At 52.5% G+C, this 19,103-nt stretch overlaps 1 protein-coding gene across 1 annotated transcript in view; it reads left to right on the top strand.

The window, feature by feature from the left end:
* The window catches only part of RNF43 (ring finger protein 43), a 57,910-nt gene extending 39,128 nt beyond the window's left edge, over window positions 1–18,782 (top strand). The window contains exons 2-9 of the mRNA XM_086624728.1: window positions 198–320; window positions 6,418–6,492; window positions 8,270–8,401; window positions 8,928–9,029; window positions 9,676–9,831; window positions 10,402–10,504; window positions 10,953–12,482; window positions 18,739–18,782. Of these exons, the coding sequence (XP_086480854.1) occupies window positions 198–320; window positions 6,418–6,492; window positions 8,270–8,401; window positions 8,928–9,029; window positions 9,676–9,831; window positions 10,402–10,504; window positions 10,953–12,482; window positions 18,739–18,782 (2,265 nt within the window). The remainder of the gene's footprint in view (window positions 1–197; window positions 321–6,417; window positions 6,493–8,269; window positions 8,402–8,927; window positions 9,030–9,675; window positions 9,832–10,401; window positions 10,505–10,952; window positions 12,483–18,738) is intronic.
* The last annotated feature ends 321 nt before the right edge of the window (window positions 18,783–19,103 follow it).

The following is a 19,103-nucleotide window of genomic DNA, read 5'->3' as shown; positions in this document are numbered from 1 at the left end:
GATTTGCTTCATGTGGCATTTAGAGCCTTGCTGGCACTCAGACAGGGCCATGGGACGTAGCAGCAGTGGTGATGCCCACCGCAGGGGTGTCCTACACCCTCTGGGGAAGGTCCTTACAGCACAGAGTTTTGCAGTGGGCTTGAGACACCCTTTGCTGAGCCCCAAGGACTGAGTTTCCCTTTGCTTTTGTCCTGCAGTCCCACCCACTGTCCCTGTGCAACACCAGCGAGGATGAACACACGGAATCGGGATTCATCACCATTGTCAAGCTTGAACAGCCGGACCGGGATCCCAACCCCTGCCTGTCACTGGCTAACAAGGTAGGTGTAAAAATGCCCCCAGTGGCACCAACTTGGGAAGTGAAATCCACAGTGCAGGGAAGAGTGAGCACAGGAGGAGGCAGCAGGGTAGGAAAGAGCTGTTGGAAGGTGGAGAAAAGGGTAAGGATAGAGCAAGGTCCTTGGCAGAAGGGGTCCTCTGGGAGAGACACTGTGCCAGCCATCCCCAATACCCATCCCTCCTTCTCTTTTGGACTGCCCAGCTTTGTAAAAGGTATGGGATTTTCCCAAACCTGACTGCTCTGGGACAGCTCAGACCTTTCCCCACCATCCCATATGCTTTACTGCCTGGCAGCCTCATGCCCTCTGTGTTTTGCAGCCTCCCCTTGCTTGCTGGCCTGTAGGGGAGGATTTGTGTTTCCCCATGTCCTCTGTCCTGTGGGAAAACATGGACACAGAAAACATCCTTTGTGGTCCTGTCTTTCAAAAAAAAATATCTCTAATACATCACTGGATGAGGCATGTGAAGGATCAGTGCTGAACAATTCAGACAAATGCAAACCAGATGAACTAGTGGTGGGATGTGACTCTGTGACAGCACGGGCCACCATCCGCCCTACAATGGGATGTGAGATCTCAGAGGTCTTTAGAGCAGGTCTCCTGTGAAAGACGGACCTCAGTGGAACAGCAGTTACTGTGTCAAAAGCTGAGGTCACAGGTACAATTCTTTGGTAATAAGGAAGTCAGGTAGGAACGAGGGTCATTTTAAGCCTAAAAAATCTTTGTGTTTCTGATAAAGTTGCGTGGATAAGGCCAACGTGAGCTTTTCTTCAGTGGTTCACTGCGTCCTTTTATTGTCTCTGTACTAAACGTTGTGTTATTTTCCACAAGCATTGTACAAACATGAAAAAACCTTTGTTTAGCTCTTCTTGGCTTTATCTGGATTGCATTCCGGTGATGCCACCCCTGTCCTCTGCTTTCTGCTGGTAGTGACATGCTGGAATAGGGACAGGGTCTGTTTCTGTCCTCCCTGCAGCTCGGCTGCAGAGGGCAGGCAAAACTGGTACCAAGCAGGTGTTCCTTCAGAGTAGGGTTTTTTTTGCAGATGCTTTGGCAACAAAAGCAGGGAAAGGGACGTGATGCTGTGATGGATTTGCCACCTCAGGGCTGCTGGGCAGCCAGGCAGCAATGCTTATCTCTTTCTGGACCACAGTGGAAGCCTAAGTTGGGTTTGCTGCTGCTCTGGAGCTGATGCCAGCTGTTAGCACCAGCCAGTTTGCTGCAGTTATCGACCTGCTATCAGTTACCCCACATCTGGAAAATGGCCTGGTCCCACCTGTGGGTGTTAGTGCTGCACGAGGATGGTGGGATAACAAGAGAACCCAAGGGCTTCCAGTGCAGCTTGTGACAGACATGAGAGCAAGGGCTCTGCGGGTGCCAGAGGGAGCACAGCTCCAAATCTCCTGTGTCCCTCCAGATGTTACCATTGTGTTATAGTGGTCTGGCATGGTTTAGCCCCAGCTGGCAACTAAGCACCACCCAGCCACTCACTTACCCACCTCCAGTGGGATGAGGGAGAGAATCGGACGAGTAAAAATGAGAAAACTCGTGGGTTGAGGTAAAGGCAGTGTAATAGGTAAAGCAAAAGCCACGCACGCAAGCAAAGCGAAACAAGGAATCATTCACTACATCCCATCAGCAGGCAGGTGTTCACCATCTCCAGGCAAGCAGAGCTCCATCTTGTGTAACGGTGACTTGGGAAGAGAAATGCCATCACTCTGAATGTCCTTCCCTTTTGTTCTTCTTCCTCTTGCCTCTGCTCCAACTTGCATTTATCCACAGACTGCAGTCCCTTAGGGGTGTACCTGCTCCAAGTGGAGCCTTATCTATGAGCCACAGTCTCTTCAGAGATATACCTGTTGTGCATAGACACAGTCGCCTTTGAGGTGCACCTGTTCCAGTGTGACCTTGCCCACAGCCACAGCCCCTTCAGAAGTAAACCTGCTCCAACATGGCCTTACCATGGCTGCAGTCCCTCCAGAGCTGTACCTGCTCTCTTCTGGGCTTATCCATGACCACATGCTTTGAGGTGCTCCGGCATGACCTCATGCACAGCCACTGATGCTTCAAGGTGTACTCACTGCAGCATGGACTTAGACACAGCCACAGACACTTTGAGGTGTACCTTCTCCAGTGTGGACTTCTCCTTGGGCCACAATCCCTTCAGAGGTACATCTGCTGCAGCACAGACATGACCATGGCCACAGATACTTTGAGATGTACCTGCTCTGGCATGGGCTTCACGGCCACAGATGCTTCAGGGTGCCCTGCTCCCATGTGGACTCATCCACAGGTCACAGTCCCTTTGACTCAAGCCCACACTGGAGTTCCAGCCTGCCCAGTCCAGCAGCACAGAAGCAGCGGCGATGCCCCGTCCATCTGCCAGCCCAGGCGCATCGCCATGGCTGTTATCAAAATGTTCCCAGGTACAGTAAAGACCATAAGCAGCACAGCAGTACAGCAAGCAGTGGAAGCAAAAAGCAGCCCCTAACGAGCACCAGACTAGTGTACAGTCAGGCAAGCAAGCCCCATGGCAAGCAGGGGAGCCTGCCCATTAATAGCTAAACAGCAATAACAGCTATAAATTTGATGTAGCACATTCCAATCCAATCTGTCGTTATCTTGAACCCTTTGAGCCCCATGTTGGGTGCCAAAAAGGACTGTCGTGCTGTAAGCCCAGCTGGCGACCAAATGTCACGCAGCCGCTCGGTCACTCCCCCGCTGTGGGATGAGGGAGAGAACTGGAAGGGTAAAAATGAATCATAGAATGAGAAAAGTCGTGGGCTGAGATAAAGACAGTGTAATAGGTAAAGCAAAAGCCACGTGTGCAAGCAAAGCAAAACAAGGAATTCATACCCTCCTTCCCACGGGCAGGTAGGTGTTCACCATCTCCAGGAAAGCAGGGCTCCATCACGTGTAACAGTGACTTGGGAAGACAAATGCCATCACTCTGAACGTCCCCTCCCTTCCTTCTTTTCCTTCCAGCTTTATATGCTGAGCATGACATACGGTGTGGAATATCCCTTTGGTCAGTTGGGGTCAGCTGTCCCAGCTGTGTCCCCTCCCAGCTCCTTGTGCACTCCCAGCCTCCTCGCTGGTGGGGTGAGGTGAGAAGCAGAAAAGACCTTGACCCTGTGTAAGAGTTACTCAGCAGTAACTAAAACACCCCTGCGTTATCAACACTGTTTTCCACACAAATCCAAACATAATCCCGTACAAGCTACTATGGAAAAAACTAACTCCATCCCAGTCCAAACCAGCACATGGTCCGAGGCAGCATCTCACGGGGAGGATGCTGAGGGTGAGGGAAGCCTTGGCTGGTTTGGTCAGTGCAGCTACTGTGGAGAATCTTGAATAGGTGGATGGAGCAGCTTCAAAGACTCATCTTCCACTTAAGAACCTAAAAGGTTTAAAAAATGTTTTTCTAGTTTTGTCCTTAATCTTTGAGGCTCTGATCACAGTACTGGAAGTGTCACTGAGCCCAGGGATCAGCTGAGGAAGGTCTGCGCAGGGAGGATGAGGCACAGTGCAGTGCTGCAGTGGTCACCCTCACTGCCTTGATCCCTTCTCCAGCACCACTGCCCCCCCAGCGCAAACGAACCCCTCAGTTCATTGCCGTACTCCTGACTTGGTAGAGTGACAGGTCACTGGCCTTTAGTCATCGTTGCTTTGTTGCCAGAGCTGAATCCAACACTGGATTTGAGACCCAGCTGAACATGACGTCGGTTGCCACCCTGCCTGCAGGTAGTCCTCCTCCAAGACCTCACCCAGGGAGGCTCACAGCTCTTCTCCTCCCAGACAGGACTAGTTTACCCATGAAGTACAGGCAGATGCTCATGAAGCTGGCCACGTCCCCATACCCTGCGTTGTTCCTTGGTTCCTCCATCCCCCTGCAGCTGCCTCTGCCAAGCTCCTTCCCTCCAACACCATACAGAGCTCTTCCTCAAAAGCCCCAGACAATGCTCCTCCTTAAGAGCAGGGACGTAGCCGTGGGATGTGGCTGGTGCTCGCTGGAGCAGGAGCCTTGCTTTCCTGGCATGTGGTTGTTGCGGTAGAGCTTTGCGTGTTGAATTGCAGCGCTATATCAACGGTGATAAAAATAGCCATGTGCAAAGTGTTATCATAACCTCTGCTTCAGCTGTCACCCAGCCAAGCAGTGCACGCAGACAACCCCGTCCAGCCCAGCACGGCCATAACTCCACCAGCCACCTGATGTGCTTCTCTGCTTCTCCTCTCTTAAATTCTAGCACTGCTTCAGCATCCAAAGCTAAAACCAGTGGTGAAGGTGTTAGGTCTGCAAGGGGAGAGGAAGGCATGGAAAATACCCCTGGAATCAGTTCAAAAAGTGATTTATTTTTCTTTCTGATGCATCATTTGTAATTTTTTTTGGTGTATTTTTTTTTCTGAGTGAACCATTAACTGCAAGTCTGGTTGGCAGACTGCTGAAACCTCCTAAATCATCCTGTAAATATATATTCGTGCCAAAAGCATTTCAGTCCTCAAAGAGGGAGGTCAGCTGTGCCACAGGGCTGAAGAGAGACGGTGTAAAGACAGCAAACACTCAGCAAGTGATTGCAGCAAGCAGGTTGTGAATAGCTTGAACAAAAGTTGTGTCCTTTGCAACAGGAGTCAGAAAGATGTTGGGAAGAGTCACTTGTCCAGTCTCAGTTCTTCGTTTCCCCATCATCGGTGCCTTTAGCAGAACAAAATCTTTGTAGATCTGCTCATTGTTCATCAAAGCCTGACTCGCCCCTATGGGTGGAAGTCACTACCGGAAAGTCTTGTTTCTTCTTCAGTGCTGGCAAACGCTGAGGCTCTTCTGGTCCCAGGCAGGACCCCAGTCTCTGATCCCTGCCCTGATCCTCTGGTCCCACTTTTCCAGCTTCCCCATCTGGTGTACCAAACCCAAGAGCGTCAAATCCTATCAGCAACTCAGAGCCTTCAGCCCTGCCTCCATGGTCTTCCCCACCATCTGCCCCTCCATTCACATCCTCATCCCTGTCCCCAGACCCAGGCACCCACCCCTGGCACCCAGCTTCTCCCCGATGAGACGCATGGAGGTGACCAGCACCTGCGAGCGAGGGACGGAGCTGAACCTGCTCCGCCGCTGCTCGCTGCGCCGGGAATGCCCCTTCCCTTCGCTCAGGCGTTTGATATTGCAGCTGGGAAGCGGCGGCACTGACCTCCGGCCCCTGAGCTGGGGTTTGGCAACGCAGCGGGTAAACTGCTGCGGCAGCTCCGGCAGCTCCCTGTTTGCACGGGCGACCGGGACGCGCAGATCAAAGGGCTCCGCGTGAGTAACAGCGGCCCAGCCCTGCACTTTGTTCACGTTCCCGTCTCCCTTTCACAAGAGGCGGCCTCTGCCTGCCCAGAGGGCTGGAAGGGCTTGGTGGGAGGATGTGGGTGACGCCGCAAGGTCCTCCAGGCACTGTGCTTTGACCTCACCAGGGTGGCATGTATGCTCGTTGGGGTGGGTCTCAAAGCTGTCCTCCTCGGACCACAGCAAGTGGTGGGGCTGTGAAAAGCCATCCTAATCCTAGACCAGACCCGCAGCCCCAGCATCGCCCTGTTGACTGTGAGGGACAGGGACCAGGGAGAGCACTGTGGCTGGGAGTCAGGCCCATAGACAGCCCACGGCTGGTGCAGCCACAGTGAGAAATGAGGTCCTGCAGAGGTTTCTGCTGTCCTGGGACGGGAGGGTTGTGTAGTGGTCAGCAGAGCTAATGGGGCTGCAGCTCCCTCCCCAGCAAATCCAGCTCTGAAGCAAAGGGGCACATGGCACAGACAGCTGGGGAATGTGGTGTTTAGGTTTATGGGTTGCTGTGACTGCAAGCCCACCAACTAATTTGCCTCCACAACCATAGGGAGAAACTGTCCCTGAACCGCAGAGCTCTAGCAAGAGCAGGCACTGCAGCTCCACACAAGTACAGAAACCAAGGTGTAAACTATTTTCCCAATCTAAGCAGCAGGTGCTTCTTTCTCCTGCGAAGAGCCATGGAGGCAGATACTTATCCAAATGGTAGATTAATATAGATGTCCAATGCAAAATGTCCACTGAAGCTTCTCTTCTTTTGGACAGGCAAAGCTGGCGGGGGAACGTGGAGCCCGTGCGATCCTTTTTGACATTACCGATGATGAAAGTGCTGCTGATCAGGTACAAACCCCATTGATATTATCAGCTAAACCACAGTGCCCCAGTCCCATCCCAAAACGTGTCCAGGTCGGGACTCACCAGCCAGCAACAGGCAGTGGGAGGTCCCAGGAGGATACGGCAGGCTCCTACCCAGCTCATCCATGCACACAGACAGTGCTTTTCTCTTTCGCTCGCTCCGTGGCACGTCCAGACCTCCACAAGCAGGCCAGCAGCTTCCGAACAGCACCCTGCTGCTGTTGAAGGACATGGAGCCCTGCATTCAGCTCTGGGGTCCCCAACATCAGAAGGACATGGAGCTGTTGGAGCAGGTCCAGAGGAGGCCATGAAAATGATCCGAGGGCTGGAGCACCTCTGCTATGGAGACAGGCTGAGAGAGTTGGGGCTGTTCAGCCTGGAGAAGGCTTCAGGGTGATCTTATTGCAGCCTTCCAGTACCTAGAGGGGGCCTACAGGAGAGCTGGAGAGGGGCTTTGGACAAGGGTGTGCAGTGATAGGACAAGGGGCAATGGCTTTAAACTGAAAGAGGGGAGATTTTGATGAGATCTAAGGAAGAAAGTTTTTACACTGAGGGTGGTGAGGCACTGGAACAGGTTGCCCGGAGAAGTTGTGGCTGCCCCATCCCTGGAAGTGTTCAAGGCCAGGCTGGATGAGACTTTGGGCAACCTGGTGTAGTGGAAGGTGTCCCTGCCCATGGCAGGGGGATTAGAATTAGATGATCTTTGAGGTCCCTTCCAACCCAAACCATTCTATGATTCCATGACATTGTCTGGTTAATTGAGCTTTTCTGCCAGGAGCTGGATACTTACTCTTGGGAAGTCACAGATTACCCAATGCCATCCAGTACAGATAGCCCTGGTACCTTAGGGGAAAGGTGGTTTATTGAGTTTTCAAGCCAAAGTCACAGTCACCCTGCTGTGCTGTTGATGATACCCCTGCTGCCAGTTTAGAGACCTCCAGAGGTTCCTTCCACCAACACTGCTGTCATCTCTGGAAAGGAATAGGTTCCCCATCGAAATAATCAAGGGATAAGGAAAAGCATCCAGCATTATTAGGTAAGAGGACAGATAGGGAAACTGGTGTCTGACCTTATCAAAACTCTGGACTGACTCTTGCTCGCTGGATCCATCCCTCATGGTTCTTTCATGCACTTACAACTTGATTTCTGATGTCAGAGAAACGCAGCAAGTGCAGGACCATGAGGTGATGCTGAGGTTGCTCAGGAAGGGTACAGGAGGTGGTCAGCGGGTCAGATGGCCACCCTCATTCAGGTCAGGCTGGAGGAGGGGACAGACTCGGACACTTGCTGAGCCAGCCCGTGCCAGGCTGCCTGGACCGTGGTGGAAAACTGCTGGTATGATCAGAAACAAACAGAATGTCCTGCAGATCACAGAGGGAGGAGGGGGAACACTGATGGAAGAAGAAGCACTTGTGTAGTGAAGGCAGCAGTTGGCAGTGTTGTTGGCAGTCTGTTTGTGAAAGAGGAGACCAAAACTTTTGCACAGGGGCTTGAGAGAGGAGCACAAGAGACACTGAGCAGTGTCCAGTTGTGCATGAGGAGGCACCATGGGAGGAAATGAAGAAAGTCATGCCGAAGAGTTGGTAAAAGAGGAGGAGCTTCCATCTGATTTCATCACAGAGGAATAGTGCAAGTCTGGGGGAGCAGTCAGTCCTAAAATGTGTGCAAGAAGCATCAGTAGGAACCAGACATGCGTGGGGGGCCAGGATAGTCCTTGTTTCAGGCTGTTCTGGACCATCTCTCACTGTTTGTTTCTTTACAGCTGAGGAAGCCCAGAGGTCTGAGTCAGCCTGTGGTTCTGATCAGGGGCCACGATGCCGAGCTTCTCATGGGTGTCGTGAACAAGAACAGGGAGGCCCACGTGAAGATAGAGGTCAAGGAGCCACCAGCTTGGGTGAGAGACGCACCGTTCCCACTGCCTTCTGTCTCCTCCCTCCCGAGCTGCTGTGCCATGGAATAGGACTTTCCCAAAGATGCTGAGCTTTCCTCCCCAGGGATGGAGATCACAGCCCTTTGCAGGAGCTGCCTGTCTGCACCATTCAGATGACATGCTGCAAATAAAGGCTCAAAAGTGCTTTCAGCTGATTTAGTTTCTTTTGCTTTAACATCACGAGTGAGGCGAGGGGATTCCCTGTCTCTTCAGGTGAGACCAAGCCTTGATTTTCTTATCTTGTGCCACGTTAGACCATGGCCTCTAAGGATCTGAGATGCTGCAAGACAGACCAATTCCATTCCCGCTGGAATGTGCAGAAAAGACTGAGCCCTTTTTCTTTTACCTGTAAAGCACAAGGAGGTAGAGCTTGGCCAAGGATCGTGGATTCAAAGGCTGATGGTCAGGAAGAGATTGGGATGCCCCTGCCTTGCCTCTAATTCCCACCGCTGCCACACAACAGTAATTTCTTTCCCGTTTTATCCAACAGCCGGACTACGACGTGTGGATTCTTCTCACGGTGGTCAGCACTGTGGTTGTCATCATCTTGATTTTTGTTGTCCGCACAAAGTGCCAGCTGAACAGGACCCAGGTAGGAAGCTCACGGAGCAGATGTGTCTGAGCAAACAGAAATGCGTGGAGGGCAGGAACGGGGATGGTTTGGGAGGGGAAAGGTGCCTCTGTGTGAACTGAAGATGTGGCCACATGAGGCAGGAGCGGCCCAGGGATGAGCCGAGTGATCCTGAGCTGGGCTGGCAGCAGCCCTCCTGTGGTGGCCTTGCTCCTGCTGCCCCACCAGTGCTGCAGTCTGTGGTCCCAGCACCTTTCAGAGCTCGTCCCAGCACCCAGCGCTGCAGAGCTGGCCCACAAGCTCTTGATTTTAACAGTATTGTCTGTACTGGTAGAGAGTAGGAGATTCAGTATTTTTAATAGAAACTAACAAATTAAATAATCATCTTTCCAGAGTCAGATCTATTTCCAGATTTGAGAATGCCCCGTTTGTCCTATAGAAAGACAAGCCTTTGAGGCTCAAAAATTCAGCACTGCTGGGTGATGTTGGAATGTCCAGTGCCAGATGTCTCCTGCCGGTGACTAAATCAGGTTAGACAAAAAGTCACCTCTGGAAACGAGCATCGCCCCCAAATTCCTGATAATTCCATTTTGAAAACGGAAGGGCAATGAGAAGTATGGCAACGTAAGGCCGAGTCTCTCCTTAAAGCCTCCTCTCTCCCTGGCAGGACTCCTTGCAGCAGCAGACCATGCAGGCCATCGGGCAGCTGGCCACGCGCAGGTACCAGCCCAGGTGCCGACCGGCGTCGCGGTGGGACTCGACCAGTAGCTGCAGCTCAGCCCCGGTCTGTGCGATTTGCCTGGAGGAGTTCAGCGAGGGCCAGGTAGGCTGCGGGCACGGCTGCGGGACAGCCACGGCTCTGAGCTTCCCACCCCAGTCAGGTGGGAGCTGCAGTGGGAGCTGAGCAGTCTGGCAGGGGCAGGAGGCCCTTGGGATGATTCCTTCAGCAACTCCTGAGGGCTGGGAAAGGACCGCATCAATGGAGGTCTGCCTGCCCCTTGGCCAAAAAAAACCCTGCCCTTGCTCAAGTCACTCACGTGCAGACTCGGATTCCCTGAAGACGTGTCTCCAGCTGTCGCTGGAGGGTAAAATGTCCATAATACATCCATGGGGCAAAGCGGGGTTTCCTTCTCCGAAGCACTCAGCCTGAAACCTCCCTATTCCCAAGGGCTAGCACCTCTCTGGACGTTCACGCTCCAGAGCTGGACGCAGTGAACAGAACCAGAGCTGCCAGGCTGCTGCACAGCCTCCTCCATACAAAGCTGGGCTGCAGATCGCTTGCCGTTAGACATCTGTCCATCCTACAAGGCTCGCTTCCACCAAGAAAGACCCATCCAGGTCTTGGGACATGGTTCTCCTTGCTCACACTCCTCTTCTCTCCACCTCTCTCTAGGAACTGCGGATCATCTCGTGCTCCCATGAGTTTCACCGGGAGTGTGTTGACCCCTGGCTGCAGCAACACCACACGTGTCCGCTTTGCATGTTCAACATTCTTGGTAGGGCTCAGACACTGCATTTGCCAGCCAGGGACGGGGTTGGATGCAGGGGTTGTGCCCAGGAGGTCCACCTACCCTTGGGCAACACATACAGTCAGCAGGACCATGTATCTCTGTGCACGTGGGTGTACGTGGAGGGGGGTCCCTGCACCTGCGAGCCCCCGCAGTGTACAGCGATGTGCCGGGCTTGGGCTGGGACCTGCACCACGAGGAGGGGTTTCCAGTCCTGGGACCTGCGGGAAAGCGAGCTGAGATCTAAGGGCTGGGGCAGCAGCGAGGGTGCTGAGTGTGCGGGGCCATCAAGCTGGTGTGGTGGTGGCAGTGAGGAGCTGCAGGGCACGGGTGGGATGTGAGAACGTCGTGAGAGTGCCGCGGAGGCTCATGGGTGCTGGGGCTACTGCAGCTGGGCTGTGGGATGTGTGCCGGATTCTCCCTTCTCTCTCCACAGCCAGAGACTCGGTGGACCAGGCCACGGCCGCTGGCTCCCGGCTGGCCCCTCGGGACATGGAGCCTGGACGGCGACTCCACCTTTTCCGCCAGCACCCAGGACATGCCCTTTACCACCTCCCACATGCGTATCCTCAGAGGAACCTCAGGAGCTTTCCCCCGGAGCCAGCCCGTGGCAACCCCTTTTTCCACTCTCCGGAGCTCTCCCAGCTGGATTTTGGCACCATCCACTACATGCCCTACAGGCCAGCCACCACCCTGCTCGCCTGCGGCCACCCATCCCCTCTGGCCCCGGGCGTGCTGGGCCAGCAGCATCCCAACCCCTCGGTGTGCGGGCAGCCGCTGCCGCCGCACAGGACTTGTCCTCTCCAGCCCCAGCCCCCCTGCCTGGGGCTCAAGGCAGCCCTGGCGCAGAAGCAGCACCGGGCACCCGCCCTGCGCCGGGGGGTTGGCCATGGGCACCAGCACAACAGCAGCGGCTCCGGGGAGAGCTATCTCACGGAGCACAGCGGGTACCTGGCAGACGGGCCGGGCAGCGACTCCAGCTCGGGACCCTGCCACGGTTCCTCCAGTGACTCCATGTTGAACTGCACGGATGTCAGTCTGCAGGGCATCCACGGCAGCTGCTCCACTTTCCGCAGCTCCCTCAGCAGCGACTACGACCCCTTCGTGTACTGCGGCTCGGAGGGACCTGCCACGGACAACGGCCAGGAGCAGCCGCGGCCGCTGAGGGAGACACGGCCCAGGTCCTTGGACCTGATGGTGCCTGAGGGTGCTGCTCCAGCCAAGCCCCAGATGCTCAGCCACGTCCACTACCATCACCACCAGCACCATCACTACAGAAGAGACTCAGAGTGTCCACCGGGGCGGTCCGGGCAGGGGCTTGGGCAGCGCAAATCCCGGTACCCTGGGGCCAAGGTTGGCTTCCACAGTGTTCGGACACAAAAGAGGACTGAGAAAAGCCATCACTGTCAGCAGCCTCTGGAAAGCAACGCTGTGCTACAAGAGGTAGCTCCAGCAGGACAGCCAGCCTGTCCCCAGCAAGGCCGGGAGCCCCCTCATGCCCCCTCCGCTTCTCCAAACAGGTTGGACTTCAGTGTAGATGCCAACAGACAATCGGGAGCAGCTGGCACATCCCCTGTCCTGCTGCCCCCGAGACACAGCTTACAGAGCCGTCATCACCGAAGGAAAAGAAAGTGTCCCCTGGAGCCCGACCCCGCTCTCCTGCCCGAGGACTCGCTCTCGCCCAAAGCCGGCGATGCTCACGTTCCTCACGGCCATCCCACTGGCTACCGCTGCTCGCCTGAGGTCCAGCCCCTGATCCCGAGCGCTCCCCTGCCCTGCAGCTCAGGCTCTCGGCCACTCTGGAAGTGTTTAGTGCCACAGTCCGGCTCAGAGCTGACAAAGCAGGAGGAGGGGTTGTCAGGACGGGAGGGAAACCGCACGGTTCCTCCTGATTTCTCAGGGACGGGCACCCCCAGGCACAGTCTGAGTCTTCACCTCCACTGCCCAGCTCAGCAGGGCAGCCAGGGTAAGTCTGGTGTTTGCCTCTTCTTGCAGCAAGCAGGCGAATGAGGGTGGTTTGCTGAAGGTACTCTGGCTGCCAGGAGACCTGGTACCTTCACGGTGGGCTTTCCTACAGCATCACTGACAGCAGAAGAGGTTCAGAGCTTGCCTGCCTGGAGATGCTGGCCTGAATTAGCAGCAAGGCCGTAAATGAGTGCACCAAACCCTGCAGTCTCGCCCTAAAGTAATAGAAATGCGAAATAAGGTGGCTATTTTAAACTAAGCATCTCTGGCAGCTGGAGTATCTCCCAAAGGAAGGGCTGGGACCACGTTTCTCAGTGTCCTTACATCAGTCTGAACATCTTACTGGCAGAGTCATTATCGTTAAGGCTTATTGGGCTCTAGTTGCTTCAGTCAACCCCAGGTGACTGGGATCAGTAAGGAAGGACATGTGCGTGGCTGGTGGTAGTAGAACAGACTGAAGGAGTCTATGGATTTGCACATCCCTGGTTTCTCATCTGCCTCTGTTGCTTAGAAGTTGCTTTTTAGTGTCTTTTGGAAATCAGACTTAATTAAAGTTTGGCCCTTTGCCTCACTGCTGTGTATCTCTCGCTGAGGAAGGGAAAATGCATTTGAGACGAGGCTGTTTGAAAGAACCCAGCTGAGTTTAGCTCCCGGGTCTTGCTCTCTCAGGCTCCTCTGAATACGGCAACCTGCGAGTCAGCACGGGCAGGCGCTGGCTCCCAGCAGAGCCTGGCTCCCATCCTGCCCTGCCACTGACTCACGGCGGGTCCTCGGGCAAATCGGTTTGATTTAGGTACCAAATACAGATCTAGCTGCCTAATTTCTGTTAAAATGCTGGCCTTAAACTCGTGACTCACCGTGCCCATTGTGCCGCGGAGATAATAACTTCCTCCCCATGCATCTATTCAGCCCTACACCGCACCCAGGCCCCTGGTGGGGATGCGCCTGCTGAGGACGCAGCAGGGCAGGGGGAGAGGCTGGATGGGGCATGGTGCTGGCTGCCTGCGGCGCTCCAGGCTCCCAGACTCCCAGGAACAGATTTTTTTTTTTTTTTTCCCAGGCGCAGAAGTGCCTGATGCTGCAGAGAGGTGATACAGGAGGTTCTTCAAAGGGCCCGGAGGGATGCTGCTGTTTCCAGAGATAAGGAGGCAGCAGCGCAGAGATGTCTCTCTGGTTTGCAGGTAGCTCTGAGTCTTGGGTAGTCCCCCAAGCTGGAGGCGGTGGGCAGAGATATGGCCAGGACCATATGGCCAGGATCCTGGATCCCTCCCAGGATCACAGCAGGGGAACTCCACATGGAGAGATCCCTCCTGGCGTGAGGGCCGGCTGGTCAGGGCTACTTTGAGCTCCCATTTCAAAATGAAACTGGGAGGACTCTCCAAGCCTCTAGAGCAGGAGCCTGTGCACCTAACACAGGGTGCTGGGTGCTGCAGAGTCCAGGGCATTGCAAGGGTCCGTGCTGTGATGCCTCTGTCTCTTTGTAGACAGTCCCAGCAACTCAGGTCTGTGCCCAGCTCCTGATGGCATCATGGGGGAAGGCTGACACCCACCCAGAGCCAGTGCCAGCCTGCTTTGCCAAGCACACACAGCCTTCGTTCCCTCTTACCTCCCTTCACAAGGAGCCAGAAGGACCAATGTTTTTGAAAGCAGCTATATGACTTTAGCTGCTATATATTCAGACTCTATGTCTATTTGACTGAAATAGCCTCTCTGGATGCTTTCAGGACCAGCCAGAGTGTCAGAAACTCCTTGTAAGATTGAGAAAATACCTAGAAAGGAAGGATTTAGCTTTATTAGGAACTGAGGACAGTTGAAGAGAGTGGGAGCTCATGCAAGGCTTATGCAGAAAAGCCATCAAGCTGGAAATGTGTTGGTTGAGATAACACAACTTCTGAGTTATAATCACATTGGTTCTTTATCTTAGAAAGGGCCTAGACATAAATCAATAGAGAACAAGTGAAAAGAGCAAAGAACAATCTCAGTAGACAGTCCCATGTAAGCAGGACACAAAAAATAGACAAGGATATCAAGGAGAAATGCATATATGCCTCTAGATAAATGTTGTAAAGCTAAAAATATAAGTGGGTGAATTAGAAAGCCCGGCTTTAAATTAAAGTTTTGACTTAAACTTTTCAGAAACCCAGTTTAAAAAAAAAAAAAAAACAAAAACAAACAGTGGGACCCTGTAATTCCCAGGTGAAATTACAGAGAGAAGAAGAGTGTGTCTCTTCTGGTAGGGACACTATGTGTTAAGGAGAGTGTAAAGTCCAATGACAAGTAACACAAAAATCCCCAATTGCACCTAAGTAGGAGGAGTATGGCATTAGGGTTGTAATGCATTAGCACAGGCTGCAGAAGAGGAGCCTACATCTGCATGAGAGTCTTCTTCAAGTAATACTAAAAAAAGCAGTCAAAAGAGTAAGATGCTTCTGGGCACAGGGATCATTTAAAGCCCCAGAAAAGGGCTGGCCAAGCAGCAGAGCAGAAAGGGCAATTAGAAGCAAGAGGCTGTTCTTCCAAAGCGAAGGTGTGGCTAGAAAAAGAAATCAGAAAAGAGCTGGATGCAAACCTAAGTGCAGAGCCACGGTGAGGCAGGCCAGGAAAGATTTCTGTGAACAACTTGTGAAAAAGGGAAAGACTAGTAGTGCCAATATTTTCAACTCCATCAGAAGGACAAAGGCTGCTGGAGGCTCTGCAGATCCAGGGAGTAACACAGGTCTCGGAGGGATGTGCAGGGCTGCAACTGCATAGCAGAAGAGCAAACTGAACTTATTGCATTAGCGACCAGAGTGGAAGTGCTTGAGTTGGTTCTCACCCAGACACATCTCCATCCAGGGCACGGGGTAGAGGATCTCTCGTAAATCAAATCACCAGTCTGAGCTTTCCTGAACAGATCAATGAAGTGGGTAGTAGCAAATCACCAGGGCTGCAGATCCCTCACCTGGGCATCGCGCAGCGACTCAAGCACAAAACTGCTAAATCACGAACGCAGACTGCAATCTGTTACCCGTGCCCAGAGCCGGAAGGAAGAGCTGAAGGAAATATCAGCTTGAAAGAGCTGAAGCCACAGAACCCTGAGCCTGACTTTCCTGCCAAGCGAATTGTTAAAAATTCAAATACAGGGTCTGACTTGTAGGCACATGGCTAAATGTGAAAACCAGGGGAGGAGGCAGCACAACTTTTGTAGAGAGAGATAACGCCTCGCAGATCTTTTAGGGGAATGACACTCTCAGAGGATAAAAGGGAAAGTGCTCTCATAGGTAAATAACTCCCTAAAAAATAGGAGACAAAGTGCAGATCAGTCTTAATGGAGGAAAGTTACTCTGAGAAGGAGGAAGGTGGAGTTCTCCAACTGTCTGCAGCTTTTAGCAAGCTCATAAATATCCTGGACAAGGAGAGGAGATTGTGAAGTTTATAAAAGACAAAATCCTTCAGGATTGGCAGCTTTAAAACTGGTTACAAAGCGTTACAGAAGGATCTCCCGTTGCTGAATGATGCGTGAAATCCCATGTAAAATAGGACACAAAATGCCACACATGAGCAGAACCGCTTCTAAGTAAAAATCAAATTATTATTAGGAGCTAGCTGGGAACAAATGTGGGACAAGCAGCAAGTGCCATTGTGCAGGTGTCTAAGTCTGGGGTGCTCTCACAGCTGGCATCCGCCACGGATCATTGCTTCTCAAAAAATGGTACAGAAGACTTGGGAGAAGTGCAGAAAGGTATCGAGTATAATCACAGTGCTGAGGTTTTCCTGAGAAAACAGAAAGAATATAGAGACTTTCATGTGGGAAAAAGATAATTAGCAAAGGATATGAAAGAGAAGATATGAAATCAGGAGAGCAGAGGAGAAGGCAGATAAGAAAGACACACTGGTGCTTATAACAAAGTAAGTGGTGGCATGAAATGGGAATGAGAAGCTTTAAAACACCCAATAAGGTAACGCACGGTGTGCAGTGAAACTGGTGCTCATTGCCCGGAGGATGTAGGTGCCAGAAGTAAAATGAGTTCAAAAGCCTAGATCAAGAGCTATCAAATGCAGAGATGCAAATACACCCTCTGGCTCAGGAAGTCCCTAAACCAGGGTTTCCAGAAGCTGACGGTGCTCCCGTGGGATGCAGCACCCTCCAGGTATGTGCTTACCTCGCCCAGCTGCAAGGTGAGGCTGAATCTCGGTCCGCAGCCCCTGGAGAAACTCCACTTGCACAGGCAGTGCCGTGCACTGGCATCGCAGGGAATAACGCTGCCCACGGCCATCACCAGTGTGCCGCAGATGATCCCAAAGATGCTTGCATGATCTTGGAGTTTATGCCACTTCCTTGAGCACCTCCACCAGCTTTTCTTGGTGGGGTTTGCATAAAGACACATCCCTGCCTCTCTCCCCTGGGAGACCATACCTGGGAGTTGTTTCACTGAAGAATCAATCCTCAAGCAACGCTGAACAGATCCTTTTAAGAGAAGTCAGACAACGAGCAGTGACTTACAGCTAGATGGCTTCCTAAACCACCCCAGCACGCACGGATCTCGTCCCAGAACAGCCAGATTACTCCCAGCATAGGCTGATGACGTCTCTAGATTTCTCTCTCTGGGAATTCTCACCTCCTGCAGCCCACTGTCAGCATCCTCCCCCTCTCCCCCATCTCCTGCTCATCCTCTTAGCCATTCCCTTTCATGTCATGTCTTTGATCTTTACTAGAGAGGGGGAAAGGGATTAGAGGGCAGAAAAAGACCTCCGTTAAAACCTGATACCCAAAGGACACAATTTCTGTTGTATGACCGAGGTGTGCTCCTTCAGGCCACTGCCCTGTGTGGGTCTCCATGGCCAGTTCAGCAGCTGAGGCTCTACCACCTCTCCCGATTCAAGACCTTTTTTTAACCTTCCTTGCTGTTTGTATAACAGGGGACACTCACACAGGCACAGCTTTCAGAAAATATTTTAATAATGCTATTTGGGACTCAGGGCATCTGACAGATGACAGAGTGATCGAAGCTGTACAGTCTCTTTTGTGTTGCACATGAGCAGCAGCTGGCAGCAGCTTATTCCCTGTACTGGTGACACAAGTCACAAATGTCAGATACGCTCAAACTCTGTCTTCTGGTAGTTTGGCCATGCCTGCACACATAGGTGTGTGTATAACACTGTGTCTGTGCACTAATTTTCCCACGTCTATTAGCTACATTTTCAAGGCAGAATCTCATTTGTTTGTTTTCTTCCCATATATTTGATTTTCCAAGGTCATGTTCCTACAGCTGGTGATTTATAACAAACAAGAGTTTGCTGTGACTGTTTTGAAAAGTTGTTCTGAATTGCTCTATGAATATCTATACAGGCGTTTGTTTCCTTTTGATCTCAGAAACATTCAGGAAAAGGGAAATGTGAAAAATTATGCGTGTATGCCTTTATTGGGCTGTGCTGACCTGCGTGAGGCTCTGGGCAGACTCGAGACGCATCTGGGAAAGGGACCGTGGTGTGTGCATCAACACTCAGTCACTTAGAGAGAAACGGACTATCTGAAGCAGGAACTCAGGGTGCACCATTTCTAGGCAGCCCTTAGGTTGAAGGTTTCAAAGTAAACTACTCAGCACTCGCCTGTCAATAATTCACCAGGTGGACCAGGCTGGTGAAGAGCACGAGCCGCAGTCCTCACTGGCTGGGCATGAGGGATTGGCATTTGTGGCCGACCACCACTCGTTGGGTTTGGCTTGTTTGGGACAGAAGCAATTTGTGCAACCTCTTGAGCACCACGGAACGCAGGCGCCAGCCCTTGTTTGCACGCGCACATCACTTGCCGTCTGCTTTTGTTGTCTGGTTTCTGTTGTTGTTGCCCCCTGTCCCTGGCAGGTGCTGGCTGTGGCACCGTGTGAAGACGAATCGGTGTCATTTTCTGTTGCTAATAATTTTTAAAATGGCTGTACAGATTTTCCTCAAAGAGCAAACATCGAAGCCCCTCAAAAGCAAACATCTCGTAGCACTGTGAATCCTGGGGTGCACCATGCCCTTAGCCTGTACCTTCTGAAATATTTAAAGAGTAGCGTGATGTCTTACCTTTACATTTCATTGTGCTTTAACTTAAGAGGAATAAACCAACCGGGGAGGTGGCCAGAAAAGCCCTTCCAAAATACTAGGAGAAACTTAGTGGCTCTCACTGCAGCATCTGTTCTCTGTATTGCAGGGTCAAGGCCCCAGCAGCTGCAGAGCCCGGGAATGTTCAGCTAGTTGTAGCTGATGCTTTTCTTTTTCCTTTTGTTTGAATGCAGGATCTGAAGAGGAGGTCCAGGATGTCCATGAACACTCAGTTTAATAAAACACTGGCCTGTTTGCCTACTGGACAGCTGGAGCAGACAAAGATGTTCAGCGTGCCAGCGCTAGAGGAACTCACGTCTTGCTCTCTGCACAGGGAATGCGTAATAACCAGCCCTGACCTGCACAGCTCACACCAAGCTGCAGACTGCAAATAAGGGATGTGACACTTGTGGTCTCCTCACACGTTCCCACGTTGCGATGGTCACACACACACAGAGCCGTGTTCTCCAGGTTCCCTTCTCCTCTGAAGGCACAGGCAGCCCATCTTCATCCTGTGGCATCTGTTTTGGGAGTGACCAGCTGGAGAGTTCACGGAGTG

Source organism: Tauraco erythrolophus, chromosome 21, assembly GCF_009769465.1.
Source record: "Tauraco erythrolophus isolate bTauEry1 chromosome 21, bTauEry1.pri, whole genome shotgun sequence".
NCBI classification, from domain to species: domain Eukaryota; kingdom Metazoa; phylum Chordata; class Aves; order Musophagiformes; family Musophagidae; genus Tauraco; species Tauraco erythrolophus.
The sequence above is the reverse complement of the archived record's forward strand: the minus strand, read 5'-3'. Positions and strand labels throughout refer to the sequence as shown.